Genomic DNA, 18,025 nt, shown 5'->3' on the forward strand with positions numbered 1-18,025 from the left:
GGACTGGGGAGTTGACTCAAAATGCTGAAGTGCATTTATGGGTGAGAGATCTGGACTCATTCTCTATAATGAGTGATCCCGAGCATGCCGAGAACAATCTCTGAGCACTGAGCTGGGAGTAGCATCTGAGTCTTGTCAAATGTGGTTCAAATTCCTAGCCTGCCACTGTTCCCATTCTGGTTCATGTACAACTGTTGTTCAGCACTCGTTAGGCTTTAGAGGTGCAAGGAATGAGTAATTAGTACATATCTTGCTTCTTTTTTTGGGGGGGGGTCACACCCAATGATGTTCAGGGGTTACTCCTGGCTTTGTGCTCAGAAATTGCCCCTGGCAGGTATGGGGGACCATATGGGATGCCAGGAATGGAACCAGGGTCTGTCCTGTGTCAGCTCCGTGCAAGGCAAATGCCCTACCGCTGTGCTATTGCTCCATGTCTTGCTCTTGTTCGGGTTTGCTAATTGCTTACAGTAGTCCTCAGAATTATGAGATGAGAATGACCCTTCGAACTATTAGCTGTCAGGGTGGGCCAAGGGAAGAGTTCAACTAGCTGCCTCACACTTGGGAATGCAGCAGCCCTCATAACACAACAGATATGTTCTCCTGGCTTGGGCTTTCTCCACCGTTGTATTGCCTCCCCGCTCTAATGTATATTTGGTGCCAATTGCATGTTCCTGAAGACAAAACATGTGTGTGTGTGTGTGTGTGTGTGTGTGTGTGTGTGTGTGTAAGGGGTTCCCTGGAACATGTGAGACATACATTCTACCACTGAGCCACATCCTCAGCCTTTGCTTCAAAGTTAAATTTATTTCTTGAATTCTTTCAAATAGCTAAGTAAGAATGATACATAGACTTTTGGATTTGTGATTTGGAAATATTAAAAGCAAGCTGGGGCTCAGAGCAATAATATAGGAATAAGGCATGTGTCTTGCATGCTGCTGACCTGAACTCAATCCCAAGCACCATCCTAACTATCAGTAGGAGCGATACTTGAGCACAGACCCAAGTGTAAGTCCTGAGAAATGTCAGGTGTAGTAAAAACAAGCAAACAAAACAAAAAAATCCTCCAAAACAAAACCAATCAAACAAACTAACAAAGACCTGAGTGGAAGGAAAGTAGATTAAGAGAATAGGATGAGATAATAAACAATAAAGAACCAGTGCAATGCATACCACAAGTCTGAAAAATTTCCAAATAAATGGTTTAGTTCATCATTAAAACTGGGAGCCTGGGAAAAGTAGACAGGGCAGAACTAGGCTTTGGAGAAATAGAGTTATGGAAGTAAAAATAAGGCAAGACTAAGGAGACCAGAGGAGCTGTATTCAAATTAAGGGACGACAGTTGTTTCTGCATGTTGGAACCCAGAAGGTGAGAGACAGTGATGATGACATTGGAGAGGTGCAAGGCAGAGATAGGAAGGAGGGAGTTGAGGAACTCTTGTGGCCTTGGAAGAAGAGATGCATATATTCTTTTTCTAAGCCTATACTTTCAAAAAAAAAAAAAAAAAAGAAGGTAAGGAGAAATTTGTTTGGTTCAGCACATTTTTGTCTTCTAGTTACTAGGTTCTAGCAGCAAGGCAACTTCTCTCTCCACTCCTTTTTCTAAATTTTAAACTTTTTCTTTATTTAAACACTGTGGTTACAGGGTTGATCATAATACAGTCTTTTTAATTTTCCCACAGTTACAAAATTGTTCATGATTGAGTTTCAATTGTACCATGTATGACATCAGTGCACATTTCCCACTACCAGTGTCCTCAATTTACCTTCCTATATTGCCTTGCCTTCTCAAGACCTGCCTGACACTGAAATTTTTCTCCTCCTCCTCCTTTTCTTTCTCCTTCTTCTTCTCTCTCTCTCTCTCTCTCTCTCTCTCTCATCTCTCTCTCTTTACTTCCTTTTCTTTTTCTTTTAGACACTATTGATAGCAATATTGATGCTGAAGGGGTATTTCATATATCACTTTGCCTCCTTCAGTGCCTAATTCTTGTCTAAGTGATCATTTTCAAATATCATGGTCATATTGGTCTTTCTTTTTGCCCTAACACAGGAAATTTATTTTAATTTTAAATTTTTTTTAATTTTATTTATTGATTGATTGGGTTTTGGGCCACACCCAGCAAGCACGCCAGAGGTTACTCCTGGGTCTGTGCTCAGAAATTGCCTCCTGGCAGGCTCGGGGGACTATATGGGATGCCAGGAATCGAACCGAGGTCCATTCCCAGGTCAGCCACATGCAAGGCAAACGCCCCACCGCTGTGCTTTCTCTCTGGCCCCAATATAGAAAAATTTTAAATGCAAATCTTAGATCAAACCAGACAGTGAAACTATCCTTAACAACCGCTGCCAACTCCAGAAGAGCTTAATGGAACTTTGAAATCCTTTCGACAGGTATTATCACGAGTAGGTATTTAGTTCTTCTGATAAGATGTCATGTCTAGTTACTCAATATAATGCCTGATAGGCCCATTTCCTTATTTCCACAACACATTCTATAGACACCACTCCTATTATAACACAGTCACAGTCAACTCACATAGAATATTGCTCAACATTAAAAAACATATAATTTAGTATCATCTCTAAGCCAAGAACTAAACCACCAATATAGTTAAACCTCAAATTAGTTAAAAAATCACTTCCTTTCAACTTTCAAGCTGTTCTCAGCATGAAAAAAAGTGTCAGAAGTTTCAGGCATTTTTGTAATATATAAAATATTCAAACATTTGCAATATGATTTCAATGCAAGCATTTACTATTCATTTTTGGTTGTGGAGTGGCTTGGGTCACATCCAGTGGTACTCAGGGGTAACTCCAAACTCTGCACTTAGGAATCACTCCTGGTGAGGGTCTGAAGACCATACAAAATGCTGGGGATCAATCCAAGGTAGGACACATGCAAGAAAAATGCCCTACCAACTTTCCTTCACCAATTTCAAACTACACTATAAGCTGTAATAATCAAAATAATACAGTGCTAGAATAAGGACAGTCTCTCATACCAGTGGAATTGAGATTCCATAGATAGATCCTTGGGTATATGGCCAGTATATGAACTATCTTCATAAAGAAGCTAAAAGTATGAAGTGAAAAAAAATGAGCTCTATCAAACACCAGTAAGTAAAATAAAAATGGATTTAAAACTCAATACCAGGGCCCGGAGAGATAGCACAGCGGCGTTTGCCTTGCAAGCAGCCGATCCAGGACCAAAGGTGGTTGGTTCGAATCCCGGTGTCCCATATGATCCCCCGTGCCTGCCAGGAGCTATTTCTGAGCAGACAGCCAGGAGTAAGCCCTGAGCACCGCTGGGTGTGGCCCAAAAACCAAAATAAATAAATAAATAAAACTCAATACCAGACCTGAATTCATAGATCAAACTAAGGAAAACATAGGAAGAACACTGTACAACACTGAATCTAGAGGGATCTTCAATGATTGGTATAATTTTTGGCCAAGCAAACAAAAGTAAAGACAAACAAATGGAAGCAAAGATAAAACTAAGCAGCACCACAAAGAAACAATGACCAACATAAAAAGAAACCTACAGGGCAGGAGAGATGCCACAGTAGGTAGGGGACATGCCTTGTATGCAGTCGACCCGAATTCAAACACTGGCATCCAGTCCCCTGAGCATTGCCAGGAGTGATTCCTGAGTACAGAGCCAGGAGTAACTCCTGAACAGTGCTGGGTTTAACAACCACCCAAGAAAATAAAACAAAACAAAAAAGACAACCTAATGACTGGGAAAGGGTTAGTAAAAAAGAAAGAAAGAAAGAAAGAAAAGAAAGAAAGAAAGAAAGAAAGAAAGAAGAGAAAGAAAGAAAGAAAGAAAGAAAGAAAGAGAAAAAAGAAAGAAAGAAAGAAAAGAAAGAAAGAAAGAAAGAAAGAAAGAAAGAAAAAGAAAGAAGGAAAGAAGAAAGAAAGAAAGAAAGAAAGAAAAGAAAGAAAGAGAAAGAAAGAAAGAAGGAAAGAAAGAAAGAAAAAGAAAGAAAAGAAAGAAAGGAAAGAAAGAAAGAAAGAAAGAAAGAAAGAAAGAGAAAAAAAGAAAGAAAGAAAGAAAGAAAGAAAAAGAAAGAAAGAAAGAAAGGAGAAAAAAGAAAGAAAGAACAAAAGAAAGAAAAGAAAAAGAAGAAATAAAAAAGAAAAAGAAAAAAGAAGGAAAGAGAAAGAAAGAGAAAGAAGGAAAGAGGAAGAAAGAGAAAGAAGGAAAGAAAGAAAGAAGGAAGGAAGAGAAAGGCAAGAAGGAAGTAAAGAAGGGAACAACAGCCAAAAAATACAAAGAAAAGGGGTCAGAATGATTGTACACTTGTCTTCCACACAGCATATTTCAATCTGGCACCACATATGGTCCCCAAACCCATCAAGAGTAATCCCTGGGCTGGAGAGAAAGCATGGAGTTAAGGCATTTGCCTTGCATGCAGAAGGACGGTGGTTCGAATGCCAGCATCTCATATGGTTTCCCTGAGCCTGCCAGGAGCGATTTCTGAGCACAGAGCCAGGAGTAACCCTTGAGTGCTGCCGGGTGTGGCCCAAAAAACAAAAAACAAACCAAAACAAAAAAAAGAGTGATCCCTGAGTGAAGAACCCTGAACATGGCTGGGTATGGCCCAAAAAAACAAAAACAGAAAGAAAAGAAAAAACAAAACAGGACCTGTAAGATAGTACAGTAGGTAGAACACTTACCTTACACAAAGCTCACTCAGGTCCAATACCTGGCACCTCATATTATTCCCCAAAATTTATAATGAGTAATCCTTGAGCAGAATGTGCTCGCTTTGGCAGCACATATACTAAAATTGGAATGATACGGAGATTAGCATGGCGCCTGTGCAAGAATGACATGCAAATTCGTGAAGCATTCCATATTAAAAAAAAATAAAGAAGAAATAAGATCTGAGCACAGTTGGATGTGACCCAACCTCCATTCCTCCTTCCAAATTAACACATCCCAAAAAAAAAATGGCTGGAGCAATAGTACAGTGGGTAAGGCATTTGTCTTGCATGCAGCCAGCCCGGGTTCAGTTCCTGGCATCCTATATGGTTTCTGAAGCTGCCAGGAGTAATTTCTAAATACAAAGCTAGGAGTAACCCCTGGACACCATTGGGTGTGGCTCAAAACCCAAAAAAGTCAGGGGAATAATGGGCTCTAGAGATTGTACAATGGATTGCCTTACACAAGATCAACCTGGGTTTGATCCTTGGCATCCCAGATGATTCTCTTGTGCCTTCCATGAGTGATTCCTGAGCACAGAGCAAGGAGTAACCACCAAACACTGCCTGATGGGTGATGTAATTCAAACACCCTAGAAATACATTTTAAAAAATTTAAATGGAGAGACAAGATGAATAGAAACTTCCTTAAAGAAGATATACAGATGGCCAAAAAAGTACACAAAAAATTCCTGCACTGGTTATCATTAGGGAAAGGAAAATCAAAACAATAATAATATATTTCATCTCACTCCAATAAGAGAGGTTCACATCACAAAGAACAAAAGCAACCAGTGCTGGCATGAACAGGGGAGGAAGGAACCCTCAATCACTACTGAAAGATATGTTAGTAAAGGTTCAGCCTTTTTGGGGAAACAACCTACATACCTCTCAAAAGACTAATAATTAAATTTCTCATGACCTAGCATTCCACTTCTTAGAATCAATTCCCAAGGGCCCCCAAACTCTATTCAGCAAAGACATCTTGGGGCTGGAGCAGTAGCATAGCACAATGGGTAGGGCACTTTCTTACCTGCAGCCAACCTGTTTTAATTGTTGATATACTGTGTGGTCCGCCAAACACTACCAGGAATGATTCCTGAGTGCAGAGCCAGGAGTAACTCTGAGTACTGCCAATGTGGCACAAAAACAAAACAAAACAAAACAAAGCAAACAAAAAGATTTTTTGTTTTTGTTTTTGGGTCACACCCGGCAGTGCTCAGGGGTTACTCCTGGCTCAGAAATCGCTCCTGGCAGGCCCCGGGGGTCCATATGGGATGCCGGGATTCAAACCACCGTCCTTCTACATGCAAGGCAAACGGTCTACCTCCATGCTATCTCTCCGGCCCCATAAAAAGATATTTTTTACTACTGTAGTCAATGTTCACAATAGCAAAATCTGGAAACAGCCCAGTTGTTGAAGAACAGATGACCAAATAATCTACAGTACATATATACAATCATGCATACAATGGATCACTAGTTGACTTTAAGAAAAGATGAAATCTAAAAAAAAAAAAGATGAATGAAATCTTTGGGTATGGCTGTGGGTGACTTGTGGTTTGCATTGGTCACAATGAAAATTACTTAAAAAAAAAAGGAAAGATGAAATCATAAAATTTGCTGTTACAGGATAGAGTTAAAGCGTATCATGCTGAGTGAAGTTAGAAGGAGAGGTACAAACACAAAATGATTTCTCATATGCAGGAGGAATAATAATGCTCAAAGACAACAGAAACTGAGAACTGGTCTTCAGTAGATGCATACCACAGGAAGGGGTGATAGAGAGACATTGGGACAATAGTTGAAGGAAATGGACACTCTAGTGGAGGTTGTGATATTGTAACATATTATGCATGAAACCCTACCATTAACAGTTTGTAGATCTCAAAATGCCTAAAATAAATTTTTTTAATTAAATCTTATTCTTTTTTTTTTTTTTTTTTTTTTTTTTTTTTTTTTTATTTTTTATTATGAATTATGAGAACAAAAGATGCAAAGAAAGAGGATAAGGTAAAGTTACAGTGGAAGGACAATCACCCATAACATAATTATCAGAAGAAGTCCCCTTGCTGATATCTTAACTTTGAATTTTCACCAAAGAAAGTTAAGATAAATAAAACAGAATCCATGTGCAATTACTTTTTCCCTCAAGTCCCCAGATTGTAGCACATTATAATATTTCTTAACAGCACACAAGGCAATCTAAAGCCATCAAACTTACGTAACTCCTTAAACATTAGAGGCATAGTGTTTTTTACATTTCCATGTACATGCATATTAGCTTAAGTTAACCTCAAATTTTAAGTGGGTGTGTTTTAAGGATTAGAGTCAAAGGAGCACAGTAAAAACGGTGTTAGAGTGGCAATTGTTGTTTGCATAGGCCCACCAAAATATGAGAGGCATGGAAAGGAATAGCCTTGGCCTAAATACAAAGAGATCCTACCCCTGAAGTTTCCTGGCATAAGACCAGCTCTAGGCCTCAGGAAAGTTATCGTTCGCTCCAAGACATTGTCCGTAGCGCCAACACACTTATCACACAGTCTCTGTTGTTGGTCTCATGTTTCTGTATTAAAGATTCTGGAATCTGCATGTCCTACATTGAAGTCGTGATGAGGAGTGCCTTCTCGTTTCACCTCACCATGAAAGGGGAATGCAGGAAGCCCTGTCCTATAAGCAGGTTGTTCTTGTTGTTAAGTCTTCTCAGTGTTAAGGGAAGTCTCTTTTGAGCAGGACGATGTCTGAGCAGTGGTAGGGTCTTCCGTGGTAGAGGATTGCTTCCAGGTGATGTTATAGACAAACCTCACCATAAAGGGGCAATACAGCAAGCCCTGTCCAGTAAACAGGTCATTGTTCTTGTTGTCTTCTCAGTGTTAAGGGATGTCTCTTTTGAGTAGATCGATGTCAGAGCAGCTGTAGGGTCGTCCCTGGTACAGGAATGCCTCCGGGTGATGTTATATACAACCTTGGATGTTTTGTAAATGTCTTCTGTAGATGAAGGGGTAAATGGAGAATGCCCATTCTTCTGAGGCCTGTGCCAGGTCTTTATGTCAATGTTCAGGGTGTAAGGTCTCATTGTACTACAAGATTTGTGTGTTCCCATTTCTATTAGATAAGAACTTATTGGTATGTATAGTATTTTCCCATGTCAGTGTGCCTACGCAAATAAGATATAAAGCCACGTGGTGTTATCAGATATATGGGGGCATAAGAACATTTCCAACAAGACCCATGACTTGGTTCAAACATAAGTATTAAACTGAGGGATTCTTTCACACCAAATTCCATATTGAGCAGTTCACAAAGAGAAGATAAAAAAAAATGGGGGGGGGGATCATCACTGTATAAGAAAGTATTTAGCAAAAGTTATAGCCGTCAAAGAAAACACCCATAAAATGTTGAAAAGATATGTGTCCTTTTTATGCCTTTTAAAATAGTTGTGTGGGTGTTAACTCTAGGGCACCACTTTGGTCTGTGAATTAGGACTCAAGAGTACTTAAGTTAGAAAGGGTAAAAAAGGAGTAATGATGATAGGAGTTAAAGAAGTTAAAGAGAAATATGAACTTATGAAGGGGTATGCAAAAGGGCAGAGTACAAAATGGACATTCTGCATACATAAAAACATAATTCAATGATAGTGAGTGCTATTAATGTTTCTTGTGAGAGTACTATTAATGTTTCTTGTGCGATTCTGAAAATGTAGACTGGACAGAGATTACCAGTGCCAGCCAAACCTCCTCCTGCTAGACTCCCGGCTCCCAGGAAGGAGAGATCCTTCAAGAAGCTGGGAGAACAGAAGTTCAGAGCCCCACCCAGACCCTCCCTAAGGAGCCGCATGGATAGTGGGGGAAGGTCTAGGGTCCTTCAAGCTCCACCAAGGGACCCAACTCACCGGCTTGCCCAGGGGTGTGGCCCGGGGAAGCCCTGGAGATCTGGAGCAAGGCGGCAGAGGGGTGCTGGGGTTACCCAAATCCCGCACCCCCCCTAGGCCTGGCCAAGCAGGCCTCCGGCATGGCGTGGGCCTGCCAAACCTCCTCCTGCTTGACTCCCGGCTCCCAGGAAGGAGAGATCCTTCAAGAAGCTGGGAGAACAGAAGTTCAGAGCCCCACCCAGACCCTCCCTAAGGAGCCGCATGGATAGTGGGGGAAGGCCTAGGGTCCTTCAAGCTCCACCAAGGGACCCAACTCACCGGCTTGCCCAGGGGTGTGGCCCGGGGAAGCCCTGGAGATCTGGAGCAAGGCGGCAGAGGGGTGCTGGGGTTATCCAAATCCCGCACCCCACCTAGGCCTGGCCAAGCAGGCCTCCGGCATGGCGTGGGCCTGCCAAACCTCCTCCTGCTTGACTCCCGGCTCCCAGGAAGGAGAGATCCTTCAAGAAGCTGGGAGAACAGAAGTTCAGAGCCCCACCCAGACCCTCCCTAAGGAGCCGCATGGATAGTGGGGGAAGGCCTACGGTCCTTCAAGCTCCACCAAGGGACCCAACTCACCGGCTTGCCCAGGGGTGTGGCCCGGGGAAGCCCTGGAGATCTGGAGCAAGGCGGCAGAGGGGTGCTGGGGTTACCCAAATCCCGCACCCCCCCCTAGGCCTGGCCAAGCAGGCCTCCGGCATGGCGTGGGCCTGCCAAACCTCCTCCTGCTTGACTCCCAGCTCCCAGGAAGGAGAGATCCTTCAAGAAGCTGGGAGAACAGAAGTTCAGAGCCCTACCCAGACCCTCCCTAAGGAGCCGCATGGATAGTGGGGGAAGGCCTAGGGTCCTTCAAGCTCCACCAAGGGACCCAACTCACCGGCTTGCCCAGGGGTGTGGCCCGGGGAAGCCCTGGAGATCTGGAGCAAGGCGGCAGAGGGGTGTTGGGGTTACCCAAATGCCGCACCCCCCCCAGGCCTGGCCAAGCAGGCCTCCGGCATGGCGTGGGCCTGCCAAACCTCCTCCTGCTTGACTCCCGGCTCCCAGGAAGGAGAGATCCTTCAAGAAGCTGGGAGAACAGAAGTTCAGAGCCCCACCCAGACCCTCCCTAAGGAGCCGCATGGATAGTGGGGAAGGCCTAGGGTCCTTCAAGCTCCACCAAGGGACCCAACTCACCGGCTTGCCCAGGGGTGTGGCCCGGGGAAGCCCTGGAGATCTGGAGCAAGGCGGCAGAGGGGTGCTGGGGTTACCCAAATCCCGCACCCCCCCTAGGCCTGGCCAAGCAGGCCTCCGGCATGGCGTGGGCCTGCCAAACCTCCTCCTGCTAGACTCCCGGCTCCCAGGAAGGAGAGATCCTTCAAGAAGCTGGGAGAACAGAAGTTCAGAGCCCCACCCAGACCCTCCCTAAGGAGCCGCATGGATAGTGGGGGAAGGCCTAGGGTCCTTCAAGCTCCACCAAGGGACCCAACTCACCGGCTTGCCCAGGGGTGTGGCCCGGGGAAGCCCTGGAGATCTGGAGCAAGGCGGCAGAGGGGTGCTGGGGTTACCCAAATCCCGCACCCCCCCTAGGCCTGGCCAAGCAGGCCTCCGGCATGGCGCCGGCCTGCCAAACCTCCTCCTGCTTGACTCCCGGCTCCCAGGAAGGAGAGATCCTTCAAGAAGCTGGGAGAACAGAAGTTCAGAGCCCCACCCAGACCCTCCCTAAGGAGCCGCATGGATAGTGGGGGAAGGCCTAGGGTCCTTCAAGCTCCACCAAGGGACCCAACTCACCGGCTTGCCCAGGGGTGTGGCCCGGGGAAGCCCTGGAGATCTGGAGCAAGGCGGCAGAGGGGTGCTGGGGTTATCCAAATCCCGCACCCCACCTAGGCCTGGCCAAGCAGGCCTCCGGCATGGCGTGGGCCTGCCAAACCTCCTCCTGCTTGACTCCCGGCTCCCAGGAAGGAGAGATCCTTCAAGAAGCTGGGAGAACAGAAGTTCAGAGCCCCACCCAGACCCTCCCTAAGGAGCCGCATGGATAGTGGGGGAAGGCCTACGGTCCTTCAAGCTCCACCAAGGGACCCAACTCACCGGCTTGCCCAGGGGTGTGGCCCGGGGAAGCCCTGGAGATCTGGAGCAAGGCGGCAGAGGGGTGTTGGGGTTACCCAAATCCCGCACCCCCCCCTAGGCCTGGCCAAGCAGGCCTCCGGCATGGCGTGGGCCTGCCAAACCTCCTCCTGCTTGACTCCCGGCTCCCAGGAAGGAGAGATCCTTCAAGAAGCTGGGAGAACAGAAGTTCAGAGCCCCACCCAGACCCTCCCTAAGGAGCCGCATGGATAGTGGGGGAAGGCCTAGGGTCCTTCAAGCTCCACCAAGGGACCCAACTCACCGGCTTGCCCAGGGGTGTGGCCCGGGGAAGCCCTGGAGATCTGGAGCAAGGCGGCAGAGGGGTGCTGGGGTTACCCAAATCCCGCACCCCCCCCTAGGCCTGGCCAAGCAGGCCTCCGGCATGGCGTGGGCCTGCCAAACCTCCTCCTGCTTGACTCCCAGCTCCCAGGAAGGAGAGATCCTTCAAGAAGCTGGGAGAACAGAAGTTCAGAGCCCCACCCAGACCCTCCCTAAGGAGCCGCATGGATAGTGGGGGAAGGCCTAGGGTCCTTCAAGCTCCACCAAGGGACCCAACTCACCGGCTTGCCCAGGGGTGTGGCCCGGGGAAGCCCTGGAGATCTGGAGCAAGGCGGCAGAGGGGTGTTGGGGTTACCCAAATGCCGCACCCCCCCCAGGCCTGGCCAAGCAGGCCTCCGGCATGGCGTGGGCCTGCCAAACCTCCTCCTGCTTGACTCCCGGCTCCCAGGAAGGAGAGATCCTTCAAGAAGCTGGGAGAACAGAAGTTCAGAGCCCCACCCAGACCCTCCCTAAGGAGCCGCATGGATGATAGTGGGGGAAGGCCTAGGGTCCTTCAAGCTCCACCAAGGGACCCAACTCACCGGCTTGCCCAGGGGTGTGGCCCGGGGAAGCCCTGGAGATCTGGAGCAAGGCGGCAGAGGGGTGCTGGGGTTACCCAAATCCCGCACCCCCCCTAGGCCTGGCCAAGCAGGCCTCCGGCATGGCGTGGGCCTGCCAAACCTCCTCCTGCTAGACTCCCGGCTCCCAGGAAGGAGAGATCCTTCAAGAAGCTGGGAGAACAGAAGTTCAGAGCCCCACCCAGACCCTCCCTAAGGAGCCGCATGGATAGTGGGGGAAGGCCTACGGTCCTTCAAGCTCCACCAAGGGACCCAACTCACCGGCTTGCCCAGGGGTGTGGCCCGGGGAAGCCCTGGAGATCTGGAGCAAGGCGGCAGAGGGGTGCTGGGGTTATCCAAATCCCGCACCCCACCTAGGCCTGGCCAAGCAGGCCTCCGGCATGGCGTGGGCCTGCCAAACCTCCTCCTGCTTGACTCCCGGCTCCCAGGAAGCAATTAAATCTTATTCTAAGCTCGTAGTTCATGTTTTATATGAGTATGAAAGAGAAGTGAATTGTTTTGATTTAAAATAATTCATTTTAGGGGTTGGAGATATAGCACAGCGGTAGGCATTTGCCTTGCAAGCAACTGACCTGGGATGGCCCTGAATTTCATTCCCGGCATGCCCAAGCCTGCCACAAGTGTTTTTTGGGTAGAGAGCCAGGAGTAACCCCTGAGCACCATTGGATATGGCCCCAAAACCAAAAATAAAATAAAATAAAATAATTCATTTTATAATTTTGGCTGGTCAGTGTTCACTGTGGGTTGAGAATAATGGGTTTAAGACTCTGTAACAAGGGCCCGGAGAGATAGCACAGCGGTGTTTGCCTTGCAAGCAGCCGATCCAGGACCAAAGGTGGTTGGTTCGAATCCCGGTGTCCCATATGGTCCCCCGAGCCTGCCAGGAGCTATTTCTGAGCAGACAGCCAGGAGTAACCCCTGAGCACCACCGGGTGTGGCCCAGGAAAAAAAAAAGACTGTAACAAGTTATTGTGTAATAAGTTACTACACTGTGTACACTGATGCACCTTGTTGGGCATGAGGCAAGTAGTGATTAGGAAGAGAGTCACTTGATCCTGAAGGGAATTTTCTAAGGTGTTGGTTAAATATCTTTTATTTTCTTAAAGTGGGGAGGGTGGGGCATGTGCCAGAACAGCTCTGCTCAGGGTAAACTCCTGGCTCTGTAGTCAGGGATCACTCCTATGGTTTTCAAGGAACAATATAGGATGCCAGGAATTGAATCCCAGGCAAGGCTCATGCAAGCCAAGTGCTCTACTCACTTTACTATCTCTCTAGCTCCTAAAGGTCTTTTTGCTCTTTTTTGTTTGGTTGGTTTTTTTTTGTTTGTTTGCTTTTGAGTCACATCCTGGCTCTGTGCTCTTCAGGGAGCACATCCTGGCAGGCTTAGGAGACCAAAACTTGTGTGGGACAACATGCAAGATAAGCACCCTACCCACTGTATTTCAGTCCCTAAATAACCTATTTGCTTCATAGGGATATATGTTACATACATACATATATATATACATATATATATATATATATTCACTAGAAGTAAACTATACAATTAAAAGTCAGGTAACCATGTCCTCAATTTCAGTTGCCATGTTGGAACCAGCTGAGCCCCATAAAATCCCTATTTTCCCAAATGAAATGTAAGTCAAGCCATGAAAGATCATGGCTACACCTGTCATGCAGCAGAATGCTGGCATCTCAGGAAGAGAAGGCAGGCCAAGCCCCTGCCCTGTCAAAGCCATGCGTGCTTCATCCATCACCCAGAATCATTGTTTTCTCAATGGCCCTGCCTCATCACCTCTCTATGAACATCAATCTGACCAAACTTCAGGTATGCCAGTATTTGGGCTGAAATCATCAGGCTTTTTTGGAGTGTGGGCACCCTTTCCCCATATTTTCCTTCTTCCAGGAAGCCTGGCAGCTGAGAACATACCTGTAAAAGGCACAATATCAGAAATAGTGTTTTGAATTTTCTGGACAACTTCCTTTGCTTGATTTTGTAATCCCTACTTAAAGAATGGACAGCTAACAGCAAGTCTTACTAAACCTTCTGCCATTGTATTAATAATTTCATTGGAGATAATCGACACAAATGTGCTTACTACTGTTTTCTTTTTTCTTTTTATTCTTTTTCTTTTTTGGTTTTTGGGCCACATCTGGTGACGCTCGGGGGTTACTCCTGGCTATGCACTCAGAAATCTCTCCTGGCTTAGGGGACCATATGAGATGCCAGGGGATCGAAACGAAGTCCGTCCTAGGCTAGCGTGCACAAGACAGACACTTTACAGGTTGCACCACCGCTCTGGCCCTGTTTTCTTTTCCTTTTTTTTTTAAACTTTCTTCTCTTCCTATTCTTTTTGCTTGTTTCTCTCTTTCTTTCTTTCTTTTTTTTTTCTTTTTTGAGCCACACTCAGCAATGATTAGGAATTGCTCCTGACAGGCTTGGGGGACCATCTGGGATGCCAGAAATTGAATCGCGTCTGTCTGGGTCGGCTGTGTGCAAGGCAAACGCTCTACTGCCCTACTGCTGTGTTATTGCTCTAGCCTCAGAAATTTATCTGAAATTTATTCAGAAACTGGTAATTTATCTCTTTATATAAACATGGGAAATGTATTTTAACTCTTAAAATACCACCTTTTCTGGTGCTGGAGCAATAGTACAGCAGGTAGGTGCTTGTCTTGCATGCAGCTGACCCAGGTTGAATCCTTGTCACCCTATATTGCTCCTCAATCACCCAGGAATAATTCCTGAGTTCAGAGCTTGAAGTGATCCCTGAGCACTTCTGGGTGTGGTCTCAAACCTAAAAATAAATAAATACATAAAATACTATCTTTTCTGCAATTTAATTTTTTTTCACTAAAGATCCTTGAACAAATAGAATGATAAAAATAATATTAAGCATAGTGGTACCTGGAGTTGGTATGGAGGAAGAGGCAGTAGGTGGGAAGGCATATATAGACAGCTATAAGTTGTGAATTATTTTGTTTTGTAAGCTTTTAACTGTAACATAGTTTTGTTTATTTTTGGGCCACACCAAGCAGTGCTCAGGGGTTACTCAATCAAGAATCACTCTTGATGATGCACTGGGGACCATATGGGATGCTAGGGATTGAACCCAGATTGGCTGTATGCAAGGCAAGTGTCCTACCCTGTGTGTTATTTCTCTGGTCCTTCATCTCTAGCATCTTTAAAAAATACTTTTAATGTTATTTATTTGGTAGGTACCTCCCAAGTAGTACTTAGGGGCCTTAGGGGCCATTCACAAGGTCTCCAGGTCTGGCTTTATGGCTGGACAGTTCAGTACTTCATTACTTGACCCAGTGATGTGATGCTGCTGGAGCCCTGTGGTGCTTGGTGCCACCAGGACCACACCCTCCAATTCCTGAGTTTTTATTATTTTATTGATATGTAATGGTTATCATGTACCATAAAATTCACTCCTCTTAAGTATAGAAGTCAGTTGTTTTTAGTGCATTCACAAAACTGCAACTATCTCTACTACCTAATTCTAAAATACTTGAGTTAGCTAAAAGAGAAATTCCATTAAAAAGTACAATAGGGGCCGAAGAGAGAGCATGGAGGGAAAGGCGTTTGCCTTGCATGCAGAAGGTCAGTAGTTCGAATCCCGGCATCCCATATGGTCACACAGATGACCTGGGATGGACCCGGGTTCAATCCCCAGCATCCCATATGGTTCCCAGAGCTACCAGGAGCGATTTTTGAGTGCAGAGCCAGGAGTAACCCCTGAGTATCAAGCGGTGTGCCCCCCCCCAGAACAAAACAAAACCAAGCAAACAAAAATCACAGTATATAAGAAAACATTTAAAATCCAAATCAGTACTCAAAATTACTACATCTCATAATCACTTAGAACTTTTATTGTTCAGCCAATCATTTTAAAGATCAGCAAAAAGCTAGAACCTCCTTATATCCCCACCCTATATAATCTAATTAATGACCTTGGATGGGGTTCATCCCTGTGTGAGAGCTGATCCTGACAGATCAGTTGGAGCTGTTCAGTTCTGTTCAGTTTTTGTTCAGTTTTTTTTTAAAGAATCTTTGTTGTTGTTGTTTTTAGTTCTAAGGCCATATCTAGCAGTGCTCAGGGGTTATTCCTGGCATCACACTGAGGGGTCATTCTTGGAGTTGCTCAGGATTCCTATGGGATGCCAGGTATCAAACCCAGGCTAGCAAGGCAAACACCCTATCTGCTGTGCTATTGCTCTGACCCCATCACTTAGGATTTTTTTTGTTTGTTTGTTTTTTAGGCCACACCCAGTGATGCTCAGGGGTTACTCCTGCCATGCACTCAAAAATCGCCTCTGGTTTGGGGGACCAACGGGGACTCGGGGGATTGAACCTCGGTTCTTCCTAGGGTAGTGCTTGCAAAACAGATGCCTTACGGCTTGCGCCACTACTTTGGCCCCTAGAACTTTTAAAAATCATGAATTTTGGGCCCGGAGAGATAGCACAGCGGCTTTGCCTTGCAAGCAGCTGATCCAGGACCAAAGGTGGTTGGTTCGAATCCCGGTGTCCCATATGGTCCCCTGTGCCTGCCAGGAGCTATTTCTGAGCAGACAGCCAGGAGTAACCCCTGAGCACCGCCAGGTGTGACCCAAAAACAAAACAAAAAACAAAACAAAACAAAACAAAAAACAAAAAAATTATGAATATTATCTTAGTTCTGTTGAAACCCACTAAATCAGAACCTCAAGTTACCAATGAAGCAGGAATATAGAATACTGCAACTACGAATTTTCCTATTCTCTATTAATATATCATCATATGACCTTTGTATCTGTCTGTTTCCCATGCAGGATAGTCAATATCAGATTGTATTTGTCCCTCCACCCCCACCCCATTGTGTTGTTTTGCATAAGGAACAGGAGACTAATGAAGTATTGAAACTGAGAAGAGTCACAGAGCCAGAACAGGAAAAGGAAATGACAGAAAGATTACCTTAGGCACAACTTCAAGACTGTGCAAGGGGTCCAGAGACAGTTTCACATTGAGCATGTTTTGCATGCAGGAGGCCTGGATTCAAGGAGTATCATAGTTCTTATGTGCTCTGGGAATGACTCCTAAACACAGAGCTGTGCATAGCCTTAGGGCATTGTTGGTGTGTCCCCACCTGGCCCCCCAATGTCAAAGACTGGATAAGGAGTGCTTAAGAGATGCAGATTGGGGGTAGGGAGGTTTGGGAGGATACACTCGGTGATGATCATGAACTTTTAGCTCTGCATTCATGAATTACTTCTAGTGGTGCTCAGGGGACCATGTGGGATGCTTGCTGGCAATCAAACCTGGGTTTGCAGTGGGCAAGGCAAGTGCCCTCCCTACTGAATTATTGCTCCAGCCCCCTGAAAAATATTTTTAAAAAATTAAGTATGCTGGGCATAGTGGACACTAGAAGCCATCTCTGTCCCCCTGTACTGAGAAGTTAATTTCTCCAATGAATGGTAGGATGGGTCACTCAAGCTAAGGGGAAGCAATGTTTCATTGAAGCAGGTGAGCAAGACAGGGCAGATGTGAGAGGGCTGTGTGGACATATCAGTCCTGAAAACTCACCCCGAGAAGTGTATTTCTCATGGTAGTCCTCATAGACTTTTCTGTGGGCAGCAGAGATGACCTGGAGTTGAGAAGCTCTTGAATCCTGGTGGGAAAGCTCCTTTATCAACTCCTCCAAGTCACTGAAAGTGAACCAGATGTCAACAAGGTCCCCAAAAGAATGAAAGGCGAATGTGGCATAGTCAGCGAAGAGGTCAGTAAAGCACCCCCCTTCCTGACAGGTGCCAGTGGGGAGCCCCCGCTGGTGCAGAATGACCATTGGCTTTAGACTGGCTGCCCGAAGGGCCTGCAGCAGGTGTCTATAGCACTGCACTTTACTCCTGTCTGGGTTCTCGGAGCTTCCATTTGGGAGAAGCTGTGCCCAGGGCAGGTAGACTTTATAATGGGTGATTTTGTGGGCACGAAGACTGTGAAAGTGCTCTTGTAGAAAGGCTGGCAGTGGCTGATGACATACATAAATGCTGTTGTCCCCTGCTCCCAAATTAGAAACCTGGTTTCCGTGGGTTGCGTTCGGATTAAACAGCAAGTCATTGATTAGAGGTCCAGCAGCAGAAATGAAATCTCTGTCAGAGTCCCAGTCTAAGGCCCAACATGAAAAGCTTAGGAGGAAAATCAAGACTGGTTTCCAAATAAGCTCCATGTTTATGAAACTCTCAGGAGGTATGCAGAACCCTTACTTTATAGCTACAGCTGAGGCTGTAAAACTACAATATTTAACTGAACTATTGATAATGTAATCAGTACCTGGTTTACCAATGTAATATTTAAAAAGTTAGGGAGATAAAAATACATCTTCTGCTTCTCACACAATCAAAACAGAAGATCCTGTGAAACGTCTGAATAAAATGTTTC

General features: G+C 45.7%; 1 protein-coding gene and 1 non-coding gene across 2 annotated transcripts in view; one reads left to right on the forward strand and one right to left on the reverse strand.

Moving 5' to 3' along the window:
* Nucleotides 1-17,813, reverse strand: part of LCT (lactase) — a 70,122-nt gene extending 52,309 nt beyond the window's left edge. The window contains exon 1 of the mRNA XM_049773582.1: nt 17,174-17,813. Coding sequence (XP_049629539.1) covers nt 17,174-17,813 — 640 coding nt within the window. The remainder of the gene's footprint in view (nt 1-17,173) is intronic.
* Nucleotides 4,764-4,867, forward strand: LOC126009809 (U6 spliceosomal RNA). Its single transcript, XR_007496008.1, has one exon. It is a non-coding gene; the product is annotated as a U6 spliceosomal RNA (small nuclear RNA).
* Nucleotides 17,814-18,025: the final 212 nt, after the last annotated feature.

This window comes from Suncus etruscus, chromosome 5 (genome assembly GCF_024139225.1).
Source record: "Suncus etruscus isolate mSunEtr1 chromosome 5, mSunEtr1.pri.cur, whole genome shotgun sequence".
Classification (NCBI taxonomy): Eukaryota; Metazoa; Chordata; class Mammalia; order Eulipotyphla; family Soricidae; genus Suncus; species Suncus etruscus.